We start from the raw sequence: 25,227 nt of genomic DNA on the forward strand, positions 1-25,227 counted from the left end.
AGTTTTGCATTGTTCTGAATTCTATACCCAGAAACCAGAAGAAAGGAAAAAAAAAAAAAACAACCAAACAAGCTTTGTTCAGAAAAGTACTGTTTTTATTGACTCAAACTGTATTTACACAACACATTCATATATTCAATATTTTACAGAACTCTGTAAAAAACTGACTGGTAAAACTGCAGGAGCCAAACAGTTTCAGACTTAATTTAAGACACTGAACCATGAGTATGTTTTAAGATATTTAAGCATGTGTCCAGTTTCACTGTCAACTTATATGGCAGCTCTCTGTAGGAAAACTCTAAAATCAAAAGGAGGTGAAGGGGAGAGTCAGATGAAAGAGCTGATAGTTTTGCAAAGCTAGTACTTTGTACAACCAGACTTTCACATTTGACAATGTTTTTTATGATTCTTTTTTTTTTGGAAGCAGGTCACATACAGGTATAGTTTAGATAAATAATCAAAAAAACTTTGATTTTTGTAAGTTTACAGACATTTGGAAAAAAAAAAAAACAAAAAAAAAAAACCACCAGTGCCACAAAGTCTGTGCATGAATCTGAACTGTTTCAACGCTTGCGAGGCTCAGTTCTGGCATTCCACTGCAGCTCAAATTCCTTGTATGCTTCTCCAGCTGGCAAACGAAAGGTGATCACCTTTTACCAGTGAACTGCTGATCTCACACACGTACATCGGAAGCAGAACATCCTTATCTCATCCCAAAAGATCACTCTTCCACCCATCCGTAATACAGTTTGCTTGAATAAATATTTTTTGTTCTGAAGTACAAACTAGGTGAGTTTGTTTCTCTTCCAGAGTGCAAGTCACCGTGGGCACACACTTCACAGTTTAAATGGCATCCCTCCTCTGATCTGCCTAGCGACCTGTTCATCTGTTGTCTCCTCTTTTTCTTTTTCACGCTCTTTGTTCCAGTCTTTAAGGCCTTCTGGTAGTGAAGTATCCTCATCCAAACTCCCTGTACCTTCCACAAATTCTTCATAAGTAGACTTTTCTGCAAATGGTCTTGGGCCAAGCAAGTCTAGCATGTCACTTTTGTCAAGCACTTCCTTCTCCAGTAGCCGCAGGGCAACCTGGAACAGCACAACAAGTTATGGCACGTCATACCTATCAAATATCTAAGATAGCTGTCCTATTTAGGAGGGTTTGCTAAGGCAATTAATTGGGCATTGATTAATTTTGATAGAAAAACCAGATTGTTCAGAGTTCATCAGATACAAGATTTTTCTCCCCCTTGATCATTTAGGGAGCAAAAATAAAATTGTATTTTTAATCCTGCTTTTAGGATTAAGCAAGGTGCCCTCACTGTGGGTCACTGTTGCTTTTAGTGTTGCTTCAGAACAGCAGCTTTTTGCTTCTGCCAAAAAGCTCCTGATGCAAGACATCAAGTGACCGATGTAAACACGTGTTCCCTTCCAGTCACTGGAGATGGCTCAGTCAGGCTGCTGTTGTTATAAGCTCAAGAGCACCATAAAATAGCAATGTGTGAACACTGCACCAGAGTAGTTTGCAGCCTTGGGTCAGTGAGCTCACTGTTCAGCACAACCTACATTCAGTGATCCCTTTTGGGATGCTGACCTGCTACAACAGGATTGATGGAGCCCACACAAACTTGTCTCCTTGCCAGTAAGCCTATTGGATGCCTATCCTAGAAAACTATTCTTTTGCTGTATCAGGTTTTGTGGGATGAAGAAAGAATACACACAAGCTGAATCTCAGCAGCAGAGAGGCAGATCACAAGCAGCCAAGGGACAGGAAAGGAACGTGACTAAGATACTTTCATTAACGCTCAAAAAGAATTCAGAGAAAAGAAGTCATGTGAACATCCCTGCTTATGAGAGCTTCTTTTAGCCCAAAAAATTGGTATCCTGGTATTTCATCTTTGGGTTTTTAAGTGTGCTATCACATCTAATAAACCCTATGTTAGTAGACAGACTCTTCACTCCAACTTTCGAAATTAATATTGACCACATAAGCAGGGAGGGATGTTAAATCACGCTTGTGATATGCTCAGAGGTGTTCCAACACAAAAGGAAATCTTGTGACACATTCTCAAGATTGCATCAAATGGATTTTGAGCAAACTTCCTCATATACTTACATAGTCACTATTTTAAATCTAATTCGGTTCAATTCAGATTTTAGCTTACCAGCTGGAACTTGGCTAAACACACTGTAATGCTCACCTTCTCCACTTCTGCTTTCTTCTCAGTCAGCAGATTTAATGTCCTTTCATAGGCAATGTTAATTAGCGACCGCACTTCTTCATCTATCAACCTGGCAGTGGCCTCGCTGTAAGGTTTCTCTAAGACCATGTCTCCTTGACGAGGGAGATCAAAGGAAATCTGCCCCACTTTTTCATTCATACCAAACTGAACAATCTACAGGGAAAAAAACAACAAATAAACAAAGGAGAGACAGCAAGACTTTAGGGTAGGTTGATGTAAAATATGGCCAACAAAAAGGAAAGGAAGAAGTCATTTTGCTATAACCCAATCTTTTCCTGTAACATCAACCCTATCCTGAAAACTCAAGTCTATTGAAGTTAATACATGCATGTTGACTTTCACTTATTTATTTTTACTGATTCAAGGGAAGGACACAAATAACACCATTTTAAATTGTTACTAGTGGTACGCATAGTGCTTTGCTGTTTACATTCTAAAATATTACACAAAAAACACTTCAGCCTTCCTTAAACAGTACAACCCTTCTCCTTTACCAGAAATAGAAGTGTTTTGCCAATCCAAAATACTTTTAAAGTTTAGCATATTCTACTCACCCATAAAGATAAGCTGACTTAAGTACTAAAGTAGAGGGTCTTGAAGGCTTTTTTCTATCAAGTCCAAAAATCATACTCTATTCCTCATCTCAAGACACTCCTCTACAAATGTGAAAACAATTCTTATCTTGCCTGACTCAGTCCTGAATACTGACTTGTCCATTTGCCAAATGTAAATGATTTAAGTTGCATTTTGCTCCAGCAGAGGCAGAAGCAAGTTCAAACTGCTATTTATTTATTCACTCCATGGCTACTATCAACTTGATGGTTACTAAAGCAGCACTTCTCAGTCTAGCAAGATCCACACAGGTATGACAACAAATATTCAGAATTCAAAGAGATCTCACCGTTAGAACCAAGCATCTGAACCTGCTTTCTTAAGAAAAGTTTAGTACATGTTAATCAAAAAAAGCATCAAAGTCTATAAGTAGACTTATTTTTTAAATTTAAAATTGAACAAGAGTCACTGGAGATCTCATAGAATTAACAGGATATAATTTCACATTTAATTCCAGAAGTGAGGCAACAAGAAGCATGCCTGAGATCAGGAAGTAGGTGGGGTTTGGGGACAAACATGCAGGGGAAGATAAGTGTACTCCAAAATGCCTCTTGCTCTTTGTAAGTGTCTTACGAGATGACACCTTTTGTGCTGATACAGGAAATGTAGTAACACACCTGTGTGTAGCCCACAGCTACACTTAGGTGAGTCACTGCATTGATAAGATTTTAAATTACTCATCTACATTAGTTAATATGATACAAACATAAACTGATGTCTTAATTCCCATAGCCTTAACTTACATCAAATGCTTTCATGTAAGGTTGTCTGGATTTCAAGTGTGAATCCAAATTGAATCTTCACACTGGGCAATTGTTAATGTAGGAAGATATGATTAAATCCTAGCCCTAAATTCCATTTTAAAATAAGTACAACAATTTCCACATGTAATTCAATTGGATCCAACTGTATGTTCCTGTGGGCAGATGTAGGGCAGTAATTGAAGCCTAATGCACGGATTGCTGTTGTGAGACTGAACTAAAATGTTTGTGTCATCAACATCTCTAAACAACACCATGATGTTTACTCATGCTGTGTTTTCTGAAACCAGGCTTCTGAGGGACACACCTCATTGCATTATATAAAAATGTTAGGTCACAGATAAAGAAAACCATAAAGGAAAAAAAGGTGTCTCACTGAAGCCCATACCTGAGCATATGCACTCTGGGTCACCTTCTTCAAGTCATCTTGGGCACCAGTTGTAATTCTTCCAAAGAAGATTTGCTCAGACACACGTCCTCCCAGAGTCATGCACATTCTGTCCAGTAGCTGCTCTTTGGTATAAAGATACTGTTCTTTGGGCAAATACTGAGCATAACCCAGTCCTTTACCACGAGGAATAATAGATACCTGCAAACAAAATTAACAGTGCTACAACTAAACAGTGTTAAAAACCATAAAGCATTCTTCAGTTTGATTTACTTTTTAATACCACAACCTACACCATACTCACCCTTGAGGTTTAATTCAGACATTATTTCCGTTTACAGTTTTGCCCCCATTCTGTTTTATCCTTACAAGCCCTGGCTAGCTCTAAACTGGGATAACAACTACTAGAATATCTGGAAAAGAAAGGTAGACCACTGTCATATCTTCTCTAAAAACTGTATGATATTTTAAAAATACCATTTTAATTAAAATCCTCAATTCCTTGAGTGTTACATATTGGATATTATGTACTCTGTAACAGATATAGCATTTTTCCATCTTTAGTATTCTGAGCAGTTTAAGGAATTTCCATATTTACTAATGACCTTTCTTCCAGCAGTAAATTGTACAAGATTATTTTTAAGCCTGAGATGAGATTAAAAACACAGCTATGCAAAACTAAGAATGTTAAAGTAAATTTGGAAGATTGGGGTGCTTTTCCCTCTGTGTTCAATTTGTCATGCTGTGAACCCAAAAGCAAACAAATTGAAACTAAAATCTAGCCTTATATATTCCTGAAGTATACCTGTGTAACCTGGTAAGAATAACATTGATCAGTACTGAAAGCCTCAGAGAAAAAGCAGGTATCAAGGCAGGCAGACTTGTGGGAAGAACAGCTCTCTCACTTTCAAAGCACATTTATACTACAAACTATGTAACAGCTAAGTCAGAAAACAGTTAAGAAAGTTACAAGAAGTGAACCAAAATGTACTCTAAAACTGATACACACTGTTTTTTAAAAGATGATATATTTTAGTATCTTCTTAACATTAAGGAGAAAAAAAAAAACCAAAGAAAAATATATAGTCCGTGCTACTGTTAAAATTACAAGCTCAAATTAGCCTTCTTACCTTTAACAGTGGGTCAGCGTGTTCCAAAAACCATCCTGCAACTGCATGCCCTGCCTCATGATATGCTACTGTCTTTTTCTCCTCTGGCTGGAGTACTTGAGTTTTCTTTTCCAAACCTTTGTAAAATAAATTTGATTAATAGTTTCAGACACAACTTTCTCCTCTGAAATCTTTTACCTCATTTGGAAAGATGGTGAGCAATACTTAGAGACCATGCATATGATCTATTGAAAAAGTTTAAACACCCCTCCCAAACCTGCAAGTTTTACACATCTGCATCTTCCAGGTTTCACTGTAACCTTGTCCTTCCTTACGCTTTCTAGTTTCAAATTAAGTTCTTCAGAATATTTAAATAAAACATCAGCACTTTAAAAACCTTTTCTATGCTATTTCAGACTAGCAGCAGTTAAAAGCATCCCTAAACCCAGACAGCTTTTCCTCTTGCTGTTTTGAAGAAATTAGAGAAGTGTCATGACAAAATTTCTCTTTGTACCCCTTCTTCTATTACAGAAGTTAGCAGAAGACAGGATACTTCTTTTCTAAATTTCAGGTGTGTTCAGGAGAGAAGAAAAACAAACTTGAAGAGCAGGAAAAGATTCAAAAGCATGGATTCCTATGCGTTTAAGAAAGAAAGTTGCCCATTACAATTTTTGAGAAATAATTGATGCAATTCACCTACCTCCAATAACTCTTTCAATTGCTTGCTCAAAATGCTTTTGGTTTATAGCATCTGAGAGATGCCTTGCAGCAATTAAAGCAGCTTCATTACAAACATTAGCAATATCAGCACCTAAAAGCAGAGAAGGCAAGAATTACTGATCCTTTTCAACACTTTTCTCTGAGTTTAGCATAAAGATAACCTTATCTATAACTAGTTTGCTATGAAGTCTCACTGAGCTTGAAAATTAAAGGTAATGTGCTCCAAAATAGCTTAATTATTTAAGATATATTTAAATACATATGTTATACTTACAGGCTTTAGGATTTTTCTCATAGATAGACAGCCAGCAAATAATATTACCAGTGAAGTACTTGTCTGATATATCCCACCTTCCTTTTCTGTCTGCAACAGACTATACTTAACTAGTATACACTTAGCTGCATGCATTTCCTATATGTGAATTCTGTATAGCTCAGATATTGGCATATCTTTAGAAGATATCCTTTCACATTACTGATTTAAAACTATCCACTTTTTGTTAAAACTATGTGCAGTAGTGCTATTGAGATAACTTAGTTTAAACATCATCACTGTAGCTGCCAGAAACATTGACAGTCAAATATCAGAAAAAGTTTTATATAGACCAAAAACCTGAGAACGATTCACAAGTGCTGAATTAAGAAAAGATGTGAGAACTCTCATTACTGGCTTATAATCTAATTTAATATCTAATTTAATTTAAAATTGACCAGTAGTTGAATTCTGCACTTTTTTTTGGTTTTTACATCCAGAAACATAAATTTCCCTACAGAATATGCACATAAACTTCACAAAACCAGGTCTTCTCCAGAAGTGTACAAGAATGCAGCAAAGCAAAGGACAAACACACACACACACACACACGAGTGATAACAATCAGAAACCTTTTAATTGCCTGTACAGACAGAACAAACTCCCTTTTCATGTCACCCTGACTGAAGCTGACAAAACTTCAGACCCTCAAATCTCCTACTTGCTCAAACAGGCAAAGAGAATTTCAGGCTGTGCCAGTATATATATAATGAAATCACATGCCATCCAGAAGATCAGGTGCAAGAAAACCAGAATTAGAAGGGAAATCAAATATCTACAGCTTAAATAGTAAATGGAGAATAGTGGCATTAGGAGTCACTTACCAGAAAACCCAGGTGTTAGTGATGCAAGCTTTCTTGCTAGGTTATCTTTATTTAAGACAGTGTCTAATTTCAGAGGTCTAAGGTGAACTTTGAAAATGGATGCTCTTCCTTTTATATCTGGGGGTCCTTTAAAATAGAAGACATATGGTTTTATTTTTCACATCCATATATATTCAAATTGAGTGTGTGAAAGGAAGTTACAAGTATAAATAGTCACAGTGACTTCAGCAGTGTTCTACAAGCAGAGGGTGATACAGGCACCCAGGTAAAACTTACCAATGTAGATCTGCCTGTCAAAGCGGCCTGGTCTCATCAGAGCAGGGTCTAAAATATCTGGCCTGTTAGTACCTGCCAAAATTACTACATTTGTGGTTGTATTAAATCCTGTTAAAGTGATAAAGAAAAAAGCTGTAAATATAATTTCCGTGGGGGAAAAAAAAAACAACAACCAGAAATAAATAGACTGTCCACTTTACAGGGTCATGTTAAGAACTGATGGTTTAAACTAATTATCTTAAAGCTGAAAATATTTCTATTTATTGCTGCATTGCCCAATTTTTCATAACAAGCAAGGAAATGGCCTTGGGCTCTGCTTTGTGAAGTACTTTATCAAATCCTGCTTTATCTTCAAAATACAATAACAGATTAACTGCTCAGGAAATCACAAAACCAGCATGGCTAGCTGTATTTTTTTCAGACAGACTGGTCTCACTGTGAAGATTTTTTTTTTTTGCCTATTCGACTGTGACAGAGTTAGGAGATACAGAATCAGGGTTCTTTTTCTCTGAATGAATTTTAGCAAAACATCAGGGTACAGCAAGGTGAGTCACCATGGGTTTTTTTAGGAAACAAGGAAACAATCTGAATTTAAGCTAGCAACCAAATCTTGGTTAGCAGGTCTGAACAAGCATATTAGTTCTTTCCAATATCCTTATTATAACATAGTATTAGACATTAAACACTCACCATCCATTTCTACTAAAAGCTGATTGAGTGTGTTCTCTTGCTCACTTTGTCCTCCAAAGTTGCCCCTTCCTCTCTTCCTCCCTACTGCATCTATTTCATCAATGAAAAGAATGCAGGGGGCATTTTTCCGAGCCAGAGCAAATAAGTCTCTAACCTTAACAAAAGAACAGAGAATGTATCAGACTTGTTTGTAACTCTTTTGAGTTAAGGGGTGGGGGGGAAGAGGCACATCAGTAACAGTATCCCTAAAATCAGGTATGGCTCCCAACACGCATTCCAAAGCCTTCAGCCAGCCCTCAATGCAATGATAAGTTATTTAATTCCCCTCCAAATATTTATTTGGAAGTTAAATTAACTTCTAGAAGTCTGGAAAAAACATCCAGGACATGAGTAGACAGCTGAATTTTTTTTTTTAGACTTCTGTATTTTAAACAAGATATTACATAACTACTGTGGCAGTTGCAGGTATTTGAATTTTAGATGCAACACTGCAATGTTGCTCTTCTTGCAAACATATCAGAACGACCTCATTAAAATCAGTTCAGTGAGATAACTGATCTACAACTGAAGAATCAAACTGGAGCAAACAGGAAATGAAAAATTAATGGAAGAACATTGCCCTGAGTGAGAATCAGGTGCAGCTCAGAGCTTTACTACTTTATACATTAGTGATGCAATTACAGAAGGCTTTTTTGATGACAAAAATATATAGTAGACATGAAGAGATGCAAATTCTGGACAGTAGGCTGTTACTACAGAAAGTCACCCAGATATTTTGAGAAAATGAAGGAACAAGATAAGCAAGTGTCAGATGCTTAAAGTGAACTACCTTTTCACTGGAATAAGCAGAAATTCAGAATCACACAACTATTTTTAGTGTATTTGCATTATAGAAACTAAAGGTTTCCATACCCATATACACTTAAAAATCACCAAAGAAACCAAGGCTGTATAAGCAGTTTTAGTTCTAGCACATTCCAATTTACAAATGATCAATTTAGCATCACTAACAACTGCCTTATTTAATAAATTAATAGGAACTGAAAGTAAACCACTCTCATGTTGTGTTCTATAGGCATCAGAGATCATCAACTGTGTTGAATCCTCGGTTCCCAGCCAAAGTTGTGCCAACAAATTTCACTGGATAGTGAAAGTACTTTCATAGACCACTAGAGAAAAGTTAAGGCACTTAGCTTTGGGGCACTTCAGGTATCTATTGACAACAGAAATCTGAGTATCACTGTTGTTTTAGGATACCTAATACTTTGCCAAATTTTAATTACCATAAAAACAATCAGTAACTTGTTTATACCACTTCACATGTTTTTAATGAGCTTTAAGACAGTTAAGGCAGAAAACCCCAAAAATATTAGACATATATTTGGTTATTTAAAACACCTGATCTCCAGAAATCAGTCACTGGACTCATATTTCAATCGGCACCTTATCTATGTGTCCTAAACAACTCTTTACAGCTAAGAGATTGAAACTACAAAGAGAATAAAGTTCTTCAAAGAAACAGGATTTAGAGCAGGAGGAGGCATTTCTGATCCAGCTAGTAAATTTACATCAGATCAGAGCTTAAAGAGTGCTATTCTGTGTTCTCAAGCACCTGAAAAGAGGCACATCCTTATTGGCCTGAAACCACACAGTAAACAGCCTTAGTAACTTTTATTAAAGGGACACTGGTGATTTTTGCATTTAGGCTCATATTTGGCAACACTTGTAATAAATCTGCATAGAAGAAAGAACTTCAACTGTAATCAAACCATTTGTCTCCCAAACCTGACAATATTCTTTCAACAGCCAATACTGAACAAAAAGAGCAAGGCTTACTTACTCGTGCTGGACCCACACCAACAAACATCTCCAAGAACTCTGAGCCATTGACGGTGATAAATGGCACATTGGCTTCTCCAGCTGTAGCTTTAGCTAGAAGTGTTTTCCCAGTACCTGGAGGACCTGTCAGAATTGCCCCCTGCAAGAGAAACAGGTATATTTTCCTCATGAAGAAAACATAGCATTAAGCCATTTATGATATTGAGTCTGCTGGCCTTTCTTTCACCACAGACAAAATCACGAAAGGAAATAATTGAAGATGAATCCCTCCTTTAAATGAGCAAAAGGAAAAACAGATTAGAGACAGCACTACCATGCTGACTTAGAGTTACAGGAACAGTGTTTTCTTTGACTGACATACTAAAAAAGAAAAAGAAACTTATGTCATTAGGTGGAGCCCTACCCCATCAGCACAGCCAAAAGGCAATTCTGTCATAACTATTTGCAAGATTGATGCTATACCTATATGTGCATCATTTCTGGTCCATGTGAACAGATAATGTATTCCACAAGGCAAGTCTTCTGGCACCACAGTTACACTGCTGGCACTTAATGCTTACTTTTTTTTTTTTTTTCCCTGATTGGAAGAAGACAGAAGCTGGAAAGCATTGCATAGGTAAACAATCCTAGTACAGTTTAGAATACTGAAGACTACTACAAGAATAAAGTCATCATTCCCTTACCTTTGGTATTTTTGCTCCCAGATCCTCATATTGTTTGGGATTTTTCAGGAAGTTAACAAACTCCATAATTTCTAATTTGGCCTCCTCACAGCCAGCTACATCTTTGAATTTAACATCTATTTCATCCTTAAGGACTTTGGCTGTAGTTTCACCAACACTGAAAAGTCCACCCATTCCACGCCCTGCCCGACCTAAGCCTGCAGGACCTCTTCTTAATGTGTACAGCAATGAACCAATAATCAGAATTGTAGGCAGCAAACTGAGGAGAAATGATCTATGGAGAAAAACAAAAAAAGAGAAACATATCACAAAAATCCATTACTGCAAATAACACATATAAGATATTGGTTCCATCATAAGCAAATTCAGGACTAATACTCTATTAACTTGTAATGTTTGTATTTCCACAGGTTGTTCACGCTGGGAAAACACCAAAATAAATCAAGAACAAATTGTTATACTGATAGTTGCTTGTTTTTAAGTTAAGCACATGAAGCAACATTGCTGAGTTTTATAGAGGAAAAATTGCATTAACTAATAAACAGAAGTAGCTTGTTTTTGCAAAGGTAAATTTACAGGACTAGTTATGTAAATGGTTATATTCTCAGAGTAAGTTGTATTAGGTAGAATATAGACAGTGTATCCTACTATTTCAAGCAGAAATTTCTCTCCAAAATACATGCCCTTCTTCCCTTACGTCTTTCAGCTTTTTACATTTATTTTCTTCTTTCAATGTTTCCATTTTCATTTTCAAGGATACAGATTTGTGGGGGGGAGGGAGTGGGTTCGTGGAGTGGGTTTTTTTTGTTTGTTTTGCGGCTTTGGTTTTTTAAAATTATTATTCATTGTTCATTGTCCTCCAGCTTTCTAGCACAGCTCTGTAAAAGCCAAAAACCCTAACACAGCCTAACACAGTCCTCTTTATCATAGCATCTGAGCACAGTACAGATTTTTCTGTGAAAAGGAACAGCTTCAAACAGCTCACAAGACATTCTATCCACACTCAGCAAAAATAAAACACAGAAAAGAAGAACAATCATAAATGAGCACAGGATTTCTAGGCTTTACAAATAACCCACATTCCTGGGATAAAGAGGAAAAGAAGTTTCCCTCTGCTGTGGTATTCAGCAGATTCTGACCCAACAGGGAACAGCAGTACTTTGATAATACATTGCTGCTGCTCCCTCCTCTTTTCTGCGGTATTCCTGGGGCAGAGCAATATATATAAAGATCCACATGAAGACAAGCCACTGAGGAGGAAAGGATCAGAGCTGTGGTCAGAAAGAGGGATTCAGGAAGCAAAGGTCTGTACAAGGCTGAAGAAAGCATAGAATTAACCTGCTTTTCCCAGTCTGTTGTGAGAAGCCTCAGACCAACATGCAGCCTTTTTGTACAAGTGCTGCACGGCCCTGACCATCACTTTTCCCCAGGTTTCTTTAAATAAGGGCTCAACAGGTTTATTTATGACCATCCTTAAGGGTATGCTTCATTATAAACAAACAGAGAAACGAGGCAGGCAGTGTGTAGAACAGGGAAATAAAAACCTCTATCTGAAGTTGCAGGACTGCCCAGAGTTAAGGCCACCATTTTTCCTGTTGCCACCAAGACCCACAGGCGGCAGCAGCTTGGTAAAACACACTGCCAAAAAGATACTCTCCTCCATCCCCCCAAATCAAAACAAATACCCCCAAGTACCAAGAATGTAAACACAAGAGAGGTGGTAAATGAGCCATTTGCATTAGTCATATGAGCTACTACACCCTAAGTCCAACTTCCTGATGATACAAAACTAATTTCACAGACATCACTGGGAGTAATTTTTAAACTGCTCACTTAAAACCAAAAAGAAACTAGCCCTTGGGATCTAAGATTATGTTTGTCTTCTAAGCCACTTGGAAAAATATATCAGAGAAGCACTTTTACTATCTTCTAAATAAGGTCAACAAATTTCAGCTACATAAGGCTAATACAAAGACCACAAATCTAGTACCAGAGGCATTATTCCCTAATAGAAAGCAACAATGCTGTAAATCTAATTTCAGTACTAATTTTTCTTAATAATTAAGAGTATGCTGCATCTTCCAGTTTCTGCTAACAAGCAGGTTAGTGTGATCTACTTAACCACCCATTTCTTGCTTTTTTCCAAGGCCCCAAAATATGACTTATGTTTAGTTTTTGGCCAAAAATTGATGCCCAGAATATCTCAAGCAATATACTGTGGTTCTATGATATACTGTGCCTGTTCAAAATCCACATGAGCTTCTTCTGTGGAGCTCTGCTGCTGTGCCTGGCTAACTCATGGTCTAATAAAAGCCACTGGGTGGAAGGACTTAAATAAAGAAAGGAGTTATAGTAAAACATTTACAGAATAAGAAGCTATATTTAGAGTAAGAGTATATGGATTTCTTCATAGACAAAGTACTGAACTTACACTTAGCACTCAAAAATAAACCCAAGCTGATTGTTATTCTGGTAATACTGCCACCTAGTGAAGCATAAGCTAAATGTATTACAAACCTACTTCTCTACTATAAACACAACCTTTTTTTTTTACCAGAGACTTTTTACAACAACTTCTTACCCATCACTCTCTGTTGAGTAGACGACGGGCAATCTGTTCTCCACTTCTATTCCCAGATCTTGCTGCACAGTCTCAAGATTCCGCTCAAAAGTGTCCACACTACCGATATTAAACCAGACGTACTGCTAGGAAAAAAGCAGAGATCACAAAGTGCCCTCTCTTATTTCACCTTCACTACAAGCCAGCTTCTTCTAGTCTGGTAATTAATTCCTCGTGCATGTGTTAGATTAGGACCAAGTTTAAATTGCCTTATGTAACTGGCATAAGAGGCACACAACAAATCTAAAGCATCCCAACCTGAATACACAGTATCACTGCTTCTGCAGAGATAATAAATCCCAATAGTTTCAGGGCACTTTAAACAGATGGAAATCCTGTCATTTCTTTCCAGAAAAAAAAAAAAACAGAAGGGAGTAATAAACAGATCTTGACAAGTGAGCTATATGGTCAGGATAATACAGAGCACTGAACCTGGAAATACAGCAGTCATACAACTTACTGCTTCACTTGAAGGTATCAGTCCTCCTCATTAAGAAAGGTTTTTGCTTTTCTTAAGAAAAACTTTTGCAGTTTATACTAGCTTTAAAGTCAGCTGTCTTCACAAAAAACCAAAAACAAACCAGCATGAAATTTATCACAGACTAAAAAGAAAAATCCAGACATTACTTTCAAAAAGTGTTGAGATCTGGTCTTTCAAGAAAATCTCCCCTTTTGCACCATGACCTGCCTGACTTGTCCCTCCTTACCCTAACATTGAAAAAGAAAAAGCAGAGCAGTTAACTGATTGGGAAACAAAGGCAACTGGTTGTTTGTGGGCTAAAGAGTAGGTGTATAAAAAAGGCACACTGAAACCCACTGATTATGCAACTGCTGCAGACTTCACTTTACCCAGGAGGGACTTGCAGACCTTGTTTCAGAAAGACAGTTAAGAAAAGCTCTACCACCTAAGAAGAAGTAAACTGATAAAGCTTTTCTAATGCTTCTCTGAATTTTCCATAAAAAATTTATATACTTTTCAACAGGTCCCTGCCACTGGTTATCATTCTTTGGAAAACTTTCACCTGCATCAGTCTATTCCTCACTGTGCTACCAGAAGAGCAACTCTGTGAAATAAATGCATTGGAAACAAACACTTCTCTTTGTTTTCTCAAGTAACTGGCAAAAAGCACTCTGGAAAAGAAAAGATCCCTAAGTACGTGGACTAAAGTCTGGGATTTTCTTAAGCAGATGGAAAATAGAAGTTAAAAATACAGAACCTTCAGCAATTTCTTGCTCTTCCTGCTTAAGTATCTGTATTAAAGAGCATAGTGCTGGAAAAGAACTACTTGCCATAGTTTAAAGGTATCTATGGCAAAACAACTGATACAGTAAAGTGAAAAACACATGATGTAGGACAATGTAACAAGAAAATATGTTTTAGATTAAGAAATTATTAATGATCCAGACAAGTTTCTGCCTCAAACTTTATGTAAAAAGACTGTTTCGCTGCTTCTAACATCTCATGTACATGTATTAGAAGCGTTTACCCATTCATGAGGAGACTTTCCAGGAACAAAGATGACTCTAACAAAGCGCTTGTTCACCACTTCAAGTCTGTCCACCTGTAGGAGGAGAAAGGAACAAAACCTGAGTGAAGGGTATACAGCCACTAAGCTTCCAACACAGCTACAGATAATGAATGTGAATCTTTCTGTTTTCCAATTAGGAGACTACAATTAATCATGTACATCAGGACAGTTTCACAGTCTACAGTTTGCCATTAAGAATCATGTATGTAATTAGGAAAAAAGGAATACTGGCACATTGAGACTGAAAGATTGACGTCATACCCTCTTCTCAAGGAAAAACTCAATGCATGCCTCAGCAAAAATCAGTTACAGTAAAATACTTAAACAATAGTTAATTGTCTCAGTGGTCAAACACCAAATACAGTTAAGTTATATGATTCCAAACTCTTATAGCAGCTTCCAAAACAAACCAAACTGAGAAAAATAACTCTGCTCTTACAACAGTTTTCCCTAATAGAAAGGGTTTCCTGTGCTACAATATTAAATACAATAACATCAATTAGATTAAGCATTTAGCTGAGGAAACAGATATTATATAAATCTAGAAACTGTGCTATAGGTTTAGCAGATATATAACATTAAGATCATTTTTACAAGTCTCCTCCAACAGTTAGTTTCTTGGATTTGACAGAGCCTTTTAAGAAGTCAGCTAAAGATTCTTCCATGTTTTCTTCCTCTTTCCATTAAATAACTGGCTTTAACATCTCTAAAGCATGTAAAACTAGCAATCTAGTTTTAGAAGTTGTGCCTGAACTGCACACAGGTTAGTAAGATTGTTCCCTAAACTCACTATGAGACATATGAGAAGTGTGGCCATTTCTGGTAGAATTGAAGCAAAACATGAGCTAAGAAGCCACTCTAGAACTAACCTGATTTCACACAAAACTACCTGAATGCCTTTGCTTCAAAAAGCATATGACTCCAGTGGTGCAGTCCTCTCCCCACCACTATGGCAACCAACAGCACTCAACAGCTATACATTTAGACTGTCTGAATATCCACACTACCTCTTACAAAGACACAAGAAACTTGGTTTTGTGCAACAGCCTACCTTCACAATGCTTTTCTGCAAGGAAGCTTCAGGCTTTGCTCATTATAACAGCTAAACTAATCTTTTTACAAAGTTAAATGTCTTACTGCTTCAGAAATTTAATCAGTAATGTTTTTTTTCACAAGATGTACAAAATCACTGTTTTAGAACAGGACTGACAGTAACAGTCTAGGCAGAAGGGGAGAAGCATAAACAGCAGCTCTGCAGAGATCAGTTAGAAAAGTAAGAGCCATCCTGTTCAGTAGCTTACCAAAGAAATGGAAGGTTAATTTTGTGTTAACAGAAAATCCCTCTAGGTCTGAAATCTAGAGGACAAAGCAAACCAATGCTTTCCTAATTTGTAGGCAAAGCTACAAGCAGGGAGGGAACAGAGCAGACAACTAGTGTCTCCTGAAGTTGAAAAAGCCTGTGCAAGACACAATCTCCTGAATTTCAGGGCATCATCAACCTATTACTCCAAGTATGGAAAGCTGCCAAGTTCTACAGAGAGATAGGATACTGATGATAAAATTGATTGCTCCAGTAGTGGCTCCAGGTAAGAAAAAATGAGAGGAGAAAACAAAAAGAGGAAGCTACTTTACAACACAGGCTGATGAAGGGATGCCAATGTCTTGCCCTTGAAAGGATTCTTCCATTCCCCACTCACACCTTTCTGTTCTCACTGCTGCTTCTCACATTCCCCAAGGAACTGATTTCAGGCATGAAACAGACAGAAAACCTTTTCTTTCAGAGGGATGGACTCATGCAAGTAATTATGTCAGGAGTAAACTTCTTCCTTCGGCAGCTGGCATGTCTCTTTAAGCCATTCTGTCAGCTTACCTGTACTGTAAAGCCATACCCAGAGAGAGTGTGGCTACACTGCCCCTTCACAGAAGTTTTGTCCTGAGCTGTTACTCCCTCTCCTCACTTGAAATGACAAATCTTCACACATCCATCCAGAACATCAGATCTAGGAACTGACTAAAATGAAAGCTAATTCCTTTCTCCCTCGAAAATTATACTGAGACAATTCTCACTCTACAGATACACAAACACAAGCCTAAGTGGGGAGGCAGAAATTAGCATCTTCAGCACTCTGATGTTTCACACTGATCTCACTCACCAATCCTTTAGAAAGGTAGTTGTTGACAAAGTCTTTCCAGGTGATTTCTCTCCCAGGGACCCTGAAGAAGAAGTAGTACACTACCATTGTCCAGAAAAAAGAACTTCCCACTACATACATCCGAAACTCCCTGACATCCCATGGAATGTCACCCTAGGAAATGGATAAGGCAAAAAATAAATTAGAGTCTGTAATACAAGTAAGCACATACGAAACAGGTTCTGGTATTTCTTTGTAGCTTCTATTCCCTGCCCTCAAGGTTGCCACAGAGAATGTCAAAGGTCTGTTTTGTTGCATGAACACATTTCAGCAATTTCACACAGAACTGAGGAATCACAGCAACAGAAAATCCTTAGATGGTTTACAATAGTAATGGAAGAGTTTTGATCTATGAACTACTGTTTTTAGAAAAAAAAAAAAATTCACATGACCTTTCTGCCTCTGTTCTAAAACAATTATCCTTGGTCTCCAGGAGTGCAAGCAAGACTGACAAAAAATAAAGGAAAAAACTAACAGAAGATAAAAAAAAAAAAACAAAACAAAAAGGATGAAAAAATTATGTGCATCAAAAACATTCTTTATAGTCCTGTAGTGTTAGGTGCCACCATCTTTGTGTTACAGCTAATGGCAATAAATTTCAAAGGGAAACTCACATAAGTATTCCATTAAGGTCAGAACACGTAACAGCAAGTTACATTTAATGAGCATTGTGTGGCCAGAAAATTTTCCAAATTGACACTGAAACGAAACACAAAGCCTTTAAACATCTGAGGCTCCACTCTAAGAATACTGACTACTAGCAACTACATTCACACAGCTTAAACTTCATTAACATTCCTGAATCAGAGGCAGATGCCTCTGGAGTTATGCACAGAACAGTTATTCATGAAAGGCACTGAGTGACTAGGGGAGCCACCTAGAGACAGTTGCCATGAAAGGGCTGGCACAGGAGCCTTGAGCAAGATTTGAGCAATCAGAATAAGGCCTTAAAAAGCAAAAAAAAAAGTGAGGTTATTTCATGGAGACAAGATAATGACAAAGATATTTTGAAGTCAAAACCTTCTGTAATCTGGTCCACCAGTTAGTGTCTTCTTTCTTGCCACCTTTTTTTCCACCACTGCCACCTCCTCCACTACTAGTCCCACTGGGTTGTCTGGAAGTAGCTTGCTTTGTTTCTAACAAAACACAACAAAACAACGAAAAAAATTTTACATCTTATGCCAATCTCACATTACCTTTTATTGGTTATATTAAGGAGATGTTCTGGAAAATGTACTAGTCTGCAATACTACAATAATTAGATGATGTGAAAAACTGTATCTTCCATAGAAAACCAGATATATAGTACATTAAGTGGCAGAGAGACAGTTATGACCAGATGAGAGGTCTGTTAATTTATAATTGAGGGACAGCACTCCAACACAAGCATAAAAATAAATACTATTCCAGAAGACAAACACTATTTTGTTTTCATATAATGTATAATAAAAACATATCAATTTACACTTCAAAACTAATCTGGTATAGAAATATCTTCCCTGAAAAATAAAGAAAAAACCTAAAACCCATACTCACAATTGTTATACTAAAATGTAATTTAATTAATACACATTCCACAAAGAACTCAAGTCAAGCAGCTTTTTGTACCTTTCGTTTCTCCAGGTGTACTTTTAGTTCCATTAGATTTCTTCCCATTGGGAAAATACTTTTCAAATCCTATTAAGAAAGAGGAAAGGAGCTCACAATTGGTTTTTATTTTACAGTTCTTTCATCACAGTTCAGTTATCACAAGCTGAATGTATACACCAGCAAAGAAGCTAGAAACACACAGACTGCAGAACCAGTTTTGTTCTTATCTTCTTGTTAAAAAGCTCTGCCCGGTCTCCGTATATAAATCTACTGTGTGGACAAGAAAATGCCACATGTATTTAATAACCTGAAGTAAAGCTATCTTTTAACCAGAGATACACAAGCTTAGATCAACAAAAGCTCTACTGCACAGTGTGAAGCTGACCAAACAACACTATTCTTTAATAACTCCTAAAAATCCCATAAATCAAATGTTCCATCTCAAGATTAAAGGCTGGTTAGTACAAGAACAGACTTCCTCACAGACAATAAACCTAAATGGCACATGAGTGCAGTCTCAGCAAGGTATGTAAGCAGTCTGTTTTGTTTCACAAATCAAAGTTACAGTCACCTTTGGGAGGTTGAGAGAAAAGCCTTCTGCAAGCAGCGATTACACTTGCCAAAACAGTGCCTCTATCAGCAGTAGCTCCAGGGGTAACTTGGTCACAGAGCTGAAAGATGAAAAAGAAATATAAAGAACAAGAACATGCCACAAAAATCTTCAAGCTCTCTAGCACAGCCTTGCAGCTAGTCAGACACAACTTTACAACTGGAACTTTACAACAGACCTTGCAGTAACTGCTGTGTGCCAGAAAGTAAGACAACAATGGAAAAAAGAAAACTCATTTGATGAGTAGTTTCTACAGCAAGAAGATTTTTATTCTTTGCTGTTAAAAACAGAGTTTCATCTTGCACACAAACAAAAATTATTAAATTCTCTTTATTAAAAGACAAAAATCAAGCAGAAAACATTGTAAGCTATGAACATTAAATACACACTGATTTCTATGGGAAATATTTCATCATACCAGCTGAATGACATTAAAGTGCAACATTAACTGTGACTGTACAAGTATGATCCACACAGTACTGCATCATGTTTTGTCTGCAACCTTTTTCCAAATAGTTAAGAAGTTGTATCTCCTGAATATGAGACATCTACTTGAATCCAAAAGAAAGGGATGTAGCAGACAATGCTTACATCCAGCTAAGAAATTAAAACAGATGAGGAATCTCTCAAAAGTTCTAAAGAAGAAAGTTCAAAAAGAAGATCTAACACCCTATGTGGGTAAATATCCCGCTATAAAACCACAACAAACCTAAGCCTATTGCTCCTTGTTCTAAGGCTGTTTACTGTTATTCATCTTTTAAGTGTAATGAGGGAAATTTAAATATTTAAACTGACTAATTCTTAGCAAAATTTTGCTACTGTAGCTGAATACTTAAAAAAAGTGTAAACTGCATTTTTATTCAAGAGAAGTCATCTGATTTCTTCAAGAAGGAGATATTTTAGATAAAATCCCCTTCATAAGCTTTTCCAACACTCCTGAGAAACAAAGTATTATCCATGCCAAGATTTCCCCACAGACTGACTTTCCTTCTACCTCCACATAAAAGCACTCAGTCTCCCGCTCTTTTTGATTGGAAGCTATTTACCTTAAGAGCCACAAAAATAGTAAAATGCAAAAACCAAACCTTGCAAGACAGCAAACATCCATCAGGGACTAACACCTCTAGGACTATTTCAGTGAAGGGAAACTCAGTATTATAGCCAAGGTACAGTGGCTACAAACAAAACCTGTTTTTGTATATTAAAGAAACTTTTGATTACTTGATTGTACACTAGAACTACCCTAGGCATGCTGCCATTCATTAAGTGAATGCTGTAACTCTCCGGAAATCTGTCTGGAGCTTCCCCTTCCACCCCTTATTAAATGATGAAATACATTAGACTTATTTTGAGCATCCCTATAGTTCCACCTGCTGGAACCAAGAAGAATACCAAAAAGTTCTCACTCCTTGCTTTTCCTGTAGACCGAGCTAAGAATTCTTGGGCTGCTTGATCAAGCCATTAGTTTTATGCCACTGCATGTCCCTGAATAAAATCTGATACAGAAAATCCAAGAGGGCATTTTACTGATTATGAGAAGCATGTGCAGCAAAGATAGTCTAGAGAGAAGCTAATGCAGAGAACAGCTACAAAGTCCAATACACTATGACCTCCAAAATGAGCAATTCCATCTGTGCTCCTTAAAGTTTTAGGACAAGTAGGATGCATCCATGTGGGCAATAAAATGAGCTTGCCACAGATCATGTACAGTTCAAATACAGACAGGCAGTGAATATTGCAGCAACTGACAAAACTCAAAGAAACAACAGGGTTTCTTCCTATGTCAGTGGTCTCCTACAAAACACAAAAATTAGGGACTTAGTTCTTCTGCAAACTCAGATTACTTGTTTTTTTGCAAAGAGAATGGAATATTCTGAAAGCTTTACTCCCACTAAGACAAAACAAATACCCATGTTTAAAAGAAAAGTTTAAGTAAGCCAAATCTAATGGCCTGGCTCGGCTAGACCAGCATGGTTTACTACAGAATTAAGTTATAGTTAAAAAAAAGAAAGAGAGAAAAGGGTAAAAAGTGAAAGAGAGAGAAGGGTAAGCAGACAGAGTTTGGGGCAGAGCTGAATAGTGGAACTGGCTTCTTGTTGGATTGTCTCTACAGGTTCTAAATTCCACAAACGCAGGCACCTGTCAAGTTAATGTGCAGAGAGCTGAGTGCTTTGAAGTTGCTTTGTGAGAAAAAGGAACAACTGACTTAATGGCACGTTCAATGTCACCTGACTGCCTCAAGAACAGAGGAGATGGCTGAGAGGAGACCTCAATATTGTCTTTAAGTATCTGAGGGGAGTGTGCAAGTAAGATGGACCCAGGCTCTTCTCAGTGGTGCTGAGCAATAGGACAAGAGGCAATTGGCAGAAACTGATGCACAGGAAGAATGTCTTTACTGTGTGAGTGACTAAGCACTGGTACAGGCTGCCCAGAGACACTGTACAGTCTCCCTCACTGGAGATATTCAAGAACTCTCTAAAACATCAGCACAAAAACTGCCTGATACAGGGCCTGTCCCTGGGTTGTCTGGCAATGGGAATGCCACAGCAAGCTTAGCTGATATAAGCACACTCTCTGCCTAAACAGAGAGAAAGCAAACAGAGCACATTTTGACTGGATGCTGTTTCGAGCCGTCCACCAGGGAACTCTTGCCAAGTGTCTCAAAGTCAGAGGCAAAAAATTTCATTGCATGTAAAACAAAACAAAACAAAAAACAACCCTTATTTTTTTCTTTCAGGCAAACCTTGTGACACCATCCTAAAAATCAAGACTTTTTAAAAACAAGTTCTAAATAAGCAAAATACACAATGATCAGTTTTAGAGTTAAAATAACCCATAAATTGTTACTAGTCCAGAGTGCCACATAAGCCCAAGACCACAAGCAGAACTACTTAAGAAGTTTCCGAAAATTTCTAAGCACAATCCATTTTTAAAAAACTGAGGCTACACTTAGCAGGAAGAGAAAATCCACTTCCATAGTTATGCAAATAGGATAGAGAATCTGTTAATTCTAGAAAGCTGGAAGTTTACAGTTTTATCCATTATAAAGTTCCAAATCAATGTAAAATTAAGTTGAAAGGCTTAATTATCTAACAGCCACCAAAATATTACATAAGAACAAAATGGGAAGAGGAGACAACACATAACAAAAAGCTCGTAAGGAAATTTACCTTAATGCAAGTGACTTTCTACACGGGCAAACAGTGATAGGACAAGGGAAAATGTTTTTAAACTAAAAGAGTAGAGATTTGGATTAGAAACTAGGAAGCAAGTCTTTACTCCTAGAGGGTAGTGAGCCAGCGGAACAGGTTGCTCAGAAGTTGTGGATGCCCAACCCTGGAAGTGTTCAGGGCCAGACTGGATGGTGCCCTGAGCAACCTGGTCTGGTGGGAAGCGTCCCTGCCCATGGCAAGGGGGGGTCGTAACTAGATGATCTTAAAGGTCCCTTCCAACCCAAGCCTTTCCAAAGCTCTATGATTCCAAGCTACTAATCTTTTGTTAGAGATATCAATTTTAAAAAAAGTAATAGCTTTTATGGAAAAAAAATCCTCATTTTTCTGACTACACACAGAGCCGGATGCTAGAATGAATACAAAATCCCCTTCCTAAGATTGATTCCAAATAGGAACTCATTAAATTATGTTGAAAGAAACAATAATTAGCTTCCTGAGAGATCAGCAGCACTGCTGACAATGTTTTATTGTTGAAATTATGTTCAGCTCTGATCAAACAAAACCAAATTCACCAAAAATTCATCAAAAAAGACACATTCATGCTGACAACGAAACTACTAACATCCTTCTGTATGTATTCATCTTACAATTATCACCATCCTATAGATAACCTTCATACCTATGAAGGTGTGGCTGTTCACCACTCTAAGCTACAGGAAAACAAAGCAACCCTCTCAAGATATCAATGAAAGAGGAATTAAGCATCTTCCTTTTCCCAAGCAGGCCTGTCACTCCTCCACTGTGTTAGAGCAGTCAACAAGGGCAATATATAACTTGTAACAGCTGACAGTAAAAGCCATTTTACTAAGAATGAACACACAGACATCATAATTTATCAGTTAGTACCACAACTGTAGGTGCAGGTTCATGGCATCATTGCACTGTGCAATCCTGGGATGCAAACAACCAGGCTCCTCTTTTCCAGAACACTGACACCCAAAACAAACTGCTCAGTCATTAATCTTCAACATTTCAGTCTCTCACACAGCCACAAACCATCACCCTGAGAAAGAAACGGAAGAACTTTGAAATTAGGTGGGACACAGCACGTGGGAAACCAGTGGGAACGTGGGAACCCTCATCTGTGAAGAGAAGCTGAGAAAGTTGGGGCTGCTTAGCCTGAAGGAGAGAAAGTTGCATGGAGAGCTCACAGCAACTTTACAGTATCTGAAGGGGGTCTACAAAAAAGGACTCTTTGTCAGGAATTGTGATAGGACAAGGAATAATGGGTACAAATTGAAAGAGGAGAAATTAAGTTTGTTATTAGGAAGAAATTCTTTACTGTGAAGGTGGTGAGACACTGGAACAGGTTTCTCAGAGAAGCTGCAGATGCAGTGTTCAAGGCCAGGCTGGATGGGCCTCAGAGTAACACGATGTAGTGGGAGGCGTCCCTGTCCATGGCAGAGGAGTTAGGAAGAGAAAATCCTTCAGGTCCCTTCAACCTCCTAACACTCTAAATCTCTAGGAATTCCGGCGGCATGCAGCACCAGCAGCAGCTCTGGGGTGACACCTCGTCTTCCTTCTGCAGGGAGACTCTGCTGCAGCCGAAGGAGCCCGCAGGTTTTCCCGCACACAGCCCCTTCCAGCCCGGGAGGCGCGGCACTCCAGCCCGCCCGCTCACCCACCCACCGGCCCTCGTTTTCCCCTGCCGGTACCGAGCAGGCCGGGGCTGCGCGCTCCGAACGGGGTGAGGACGAGCCGGGAAGGCCGCGGGCAGCAGAGAACCGCCCTCGGCTCCGAGCAGCGGGGCGCCTTTCCCCGCCCGCCACCACCACGGCCCTCCCTCGATGCCCGCGCTCGCTCCTCACCTGCGCCAGGCAGGGCCTGTTCCCCCCGAGCAGGCCCCTCCCGCAGAGCAGCTGCTGCAGCGGGGCCCCGGGCAGCCCCCGGCGGCAGCCGCCGCCCCGCGCCAGCAGCAGGTACCGGTGCGCCATGGCCGCCCGGACCCGCCGTCACCGCCGGCCGCGCCGCCTGACGTCACCGCGCCGCCGCGTGCATTTCCTCCGCGGCCGAAGGGCACCCTCCGGCCCCGCCCCCTGCGGGGACCACGCCCCCGGTCACGCGCCGTATTCTGACCACGCCCACAGCCGTCACGGCCGGAGCCCCGCCCCCCCGGGGGTTTCTCAAAATCTCGGGATCAATCGGACGGAAAAGGTCCCGGGATCATCGAGTGCAACCTATGACCCAACGCCACCACGTCAACTAGACCATGGCACCAAGTGCCACGTTCGTGATCTCCTGAAACGCTTCCAGGGACAGTGACAACACCACCTCCCTGAGCAGCCCATTCCGACATTTAATCGTCCTTTCTATGAGGAATTTCTTGATAATGTCCAATCTGAACCTCCCCTAGCGCAGTTTGAGGCTATATCCTCTCACCCTGCTTGCCTGGGACAAGAGACCGACCCTCACCCGGCCACAATCTCCTTATAGGCAGTTGTAGAGAGAGATATGGACCGTCCTGAGCTGCCTCTTCTCCAGGCTAAACGCCCTCAGCTGCTCCTCACAGGACATGTGCTCCAGACCTTCACCAGCATCACTGCCTTTCTCTGGACACACTCCAGCATCTTCTGAATTGAGGGGCCCAGAACTGAACTCAGTATTTGAAGTGTTGCCACATCAGTGCTGAATACAGTGGAGGAAATCCCTGCCCAGGTCCTGCTGGCCACATTCTGATACCAGGGTGCCACTGATCCTGGCCACTGGGGCAAACGCTGGCTCACGTTCAGCTCTTGTTGACCAGCACCCCCAGATCCTTTTCCACTGGGCAACTTTCTAACGACTCTGACTGCAGCCTGTAGTGCTGCATGGAGTTATTGTGGCCAAAGTGCAGGACGCAGCATTTGTTCTTGTGGAACCTCCTGCCGTTGGTCCCAGCCCATCTTTCCAGCTTGTCCAGATCCCTTTGCTGAGTCAAGGGCGTGGGTGAGTCAGCAGGGCATGGCCCAGCCCAGCCTGGCCAGCATCGCTGAGAAGGGCGGGTCTCCTTGCTGCCAGGG

General features: G+C 39.2%; 1 protein-coding gene across 2 annotated transcripts; it reads right to left on the minus strand.

Moving 5' to 3' along the window:
• Positions 1-72: 72 nt before the first annotated feature.
• Positions 73-24,216, minus strand: AFG3L2 (AFG3 like matrix AAA peptidase subunit 2). Of its 2 annotated transcripts, none has more exons than XM_056483080.1 (17): positions 24,037-24,216; positions 18,957-19,056; positions 18,404-18,472; positions 17,816-17,931; positions 16,757-16,909; positions 14,562-14,636; positions 13,036-13,160; positions 10,455-10,728; positions 9,773-9,910; positions 7,933-8,086; positions 7,243-7,350; positions 6,967-7,092; positions 5,810-5,920; positions 5,131-5,246; positions 4,001-4,201; positions 2,198-2,392; positions 73-1,085 (listed from the first exon to the last, which is right to left on the minus strand). In XM_056483080.1, exons 1-17 carry the CDS (start codon positions 24,160-24,162, stop codon positions 837-839), a joined length of 2,436 nt encoding a protein of 811 aa, XP_056339055.1. In that variant the 5' UTR covers positions 24,163-24,216; the 3' UTR covers positions 73-836. The 2 variants fall into 2 exon arrangements, with proteins under 2 accessions (XP_056339055.1, XP_056339056.1); XM_056483081.1 differs by having other exon boundaries at positions 13,036-13,157; positions 24,037-24,215.
• Between the last annotated feature and the right edge of the window lie 1,011 nt (positions 24,217-25,227).

Source organism: Oenanthe melanoleuca, chromosome 2, assembly GCF_029582105.1.
Source record: "Oenanthe melanoleuca isolate GR-GAL-2019-014 chromosome 2, OMel1.0, whole genome shotgun sequence".
In the NCBI taxonomy this organism is placed as follows: domain Eukaryota; kingdom Metazoa; phylum Chordata; class Aves; order Passeriformes; family Muscicapidae; genus Oenanthe; species Oenanthe melanoleuca.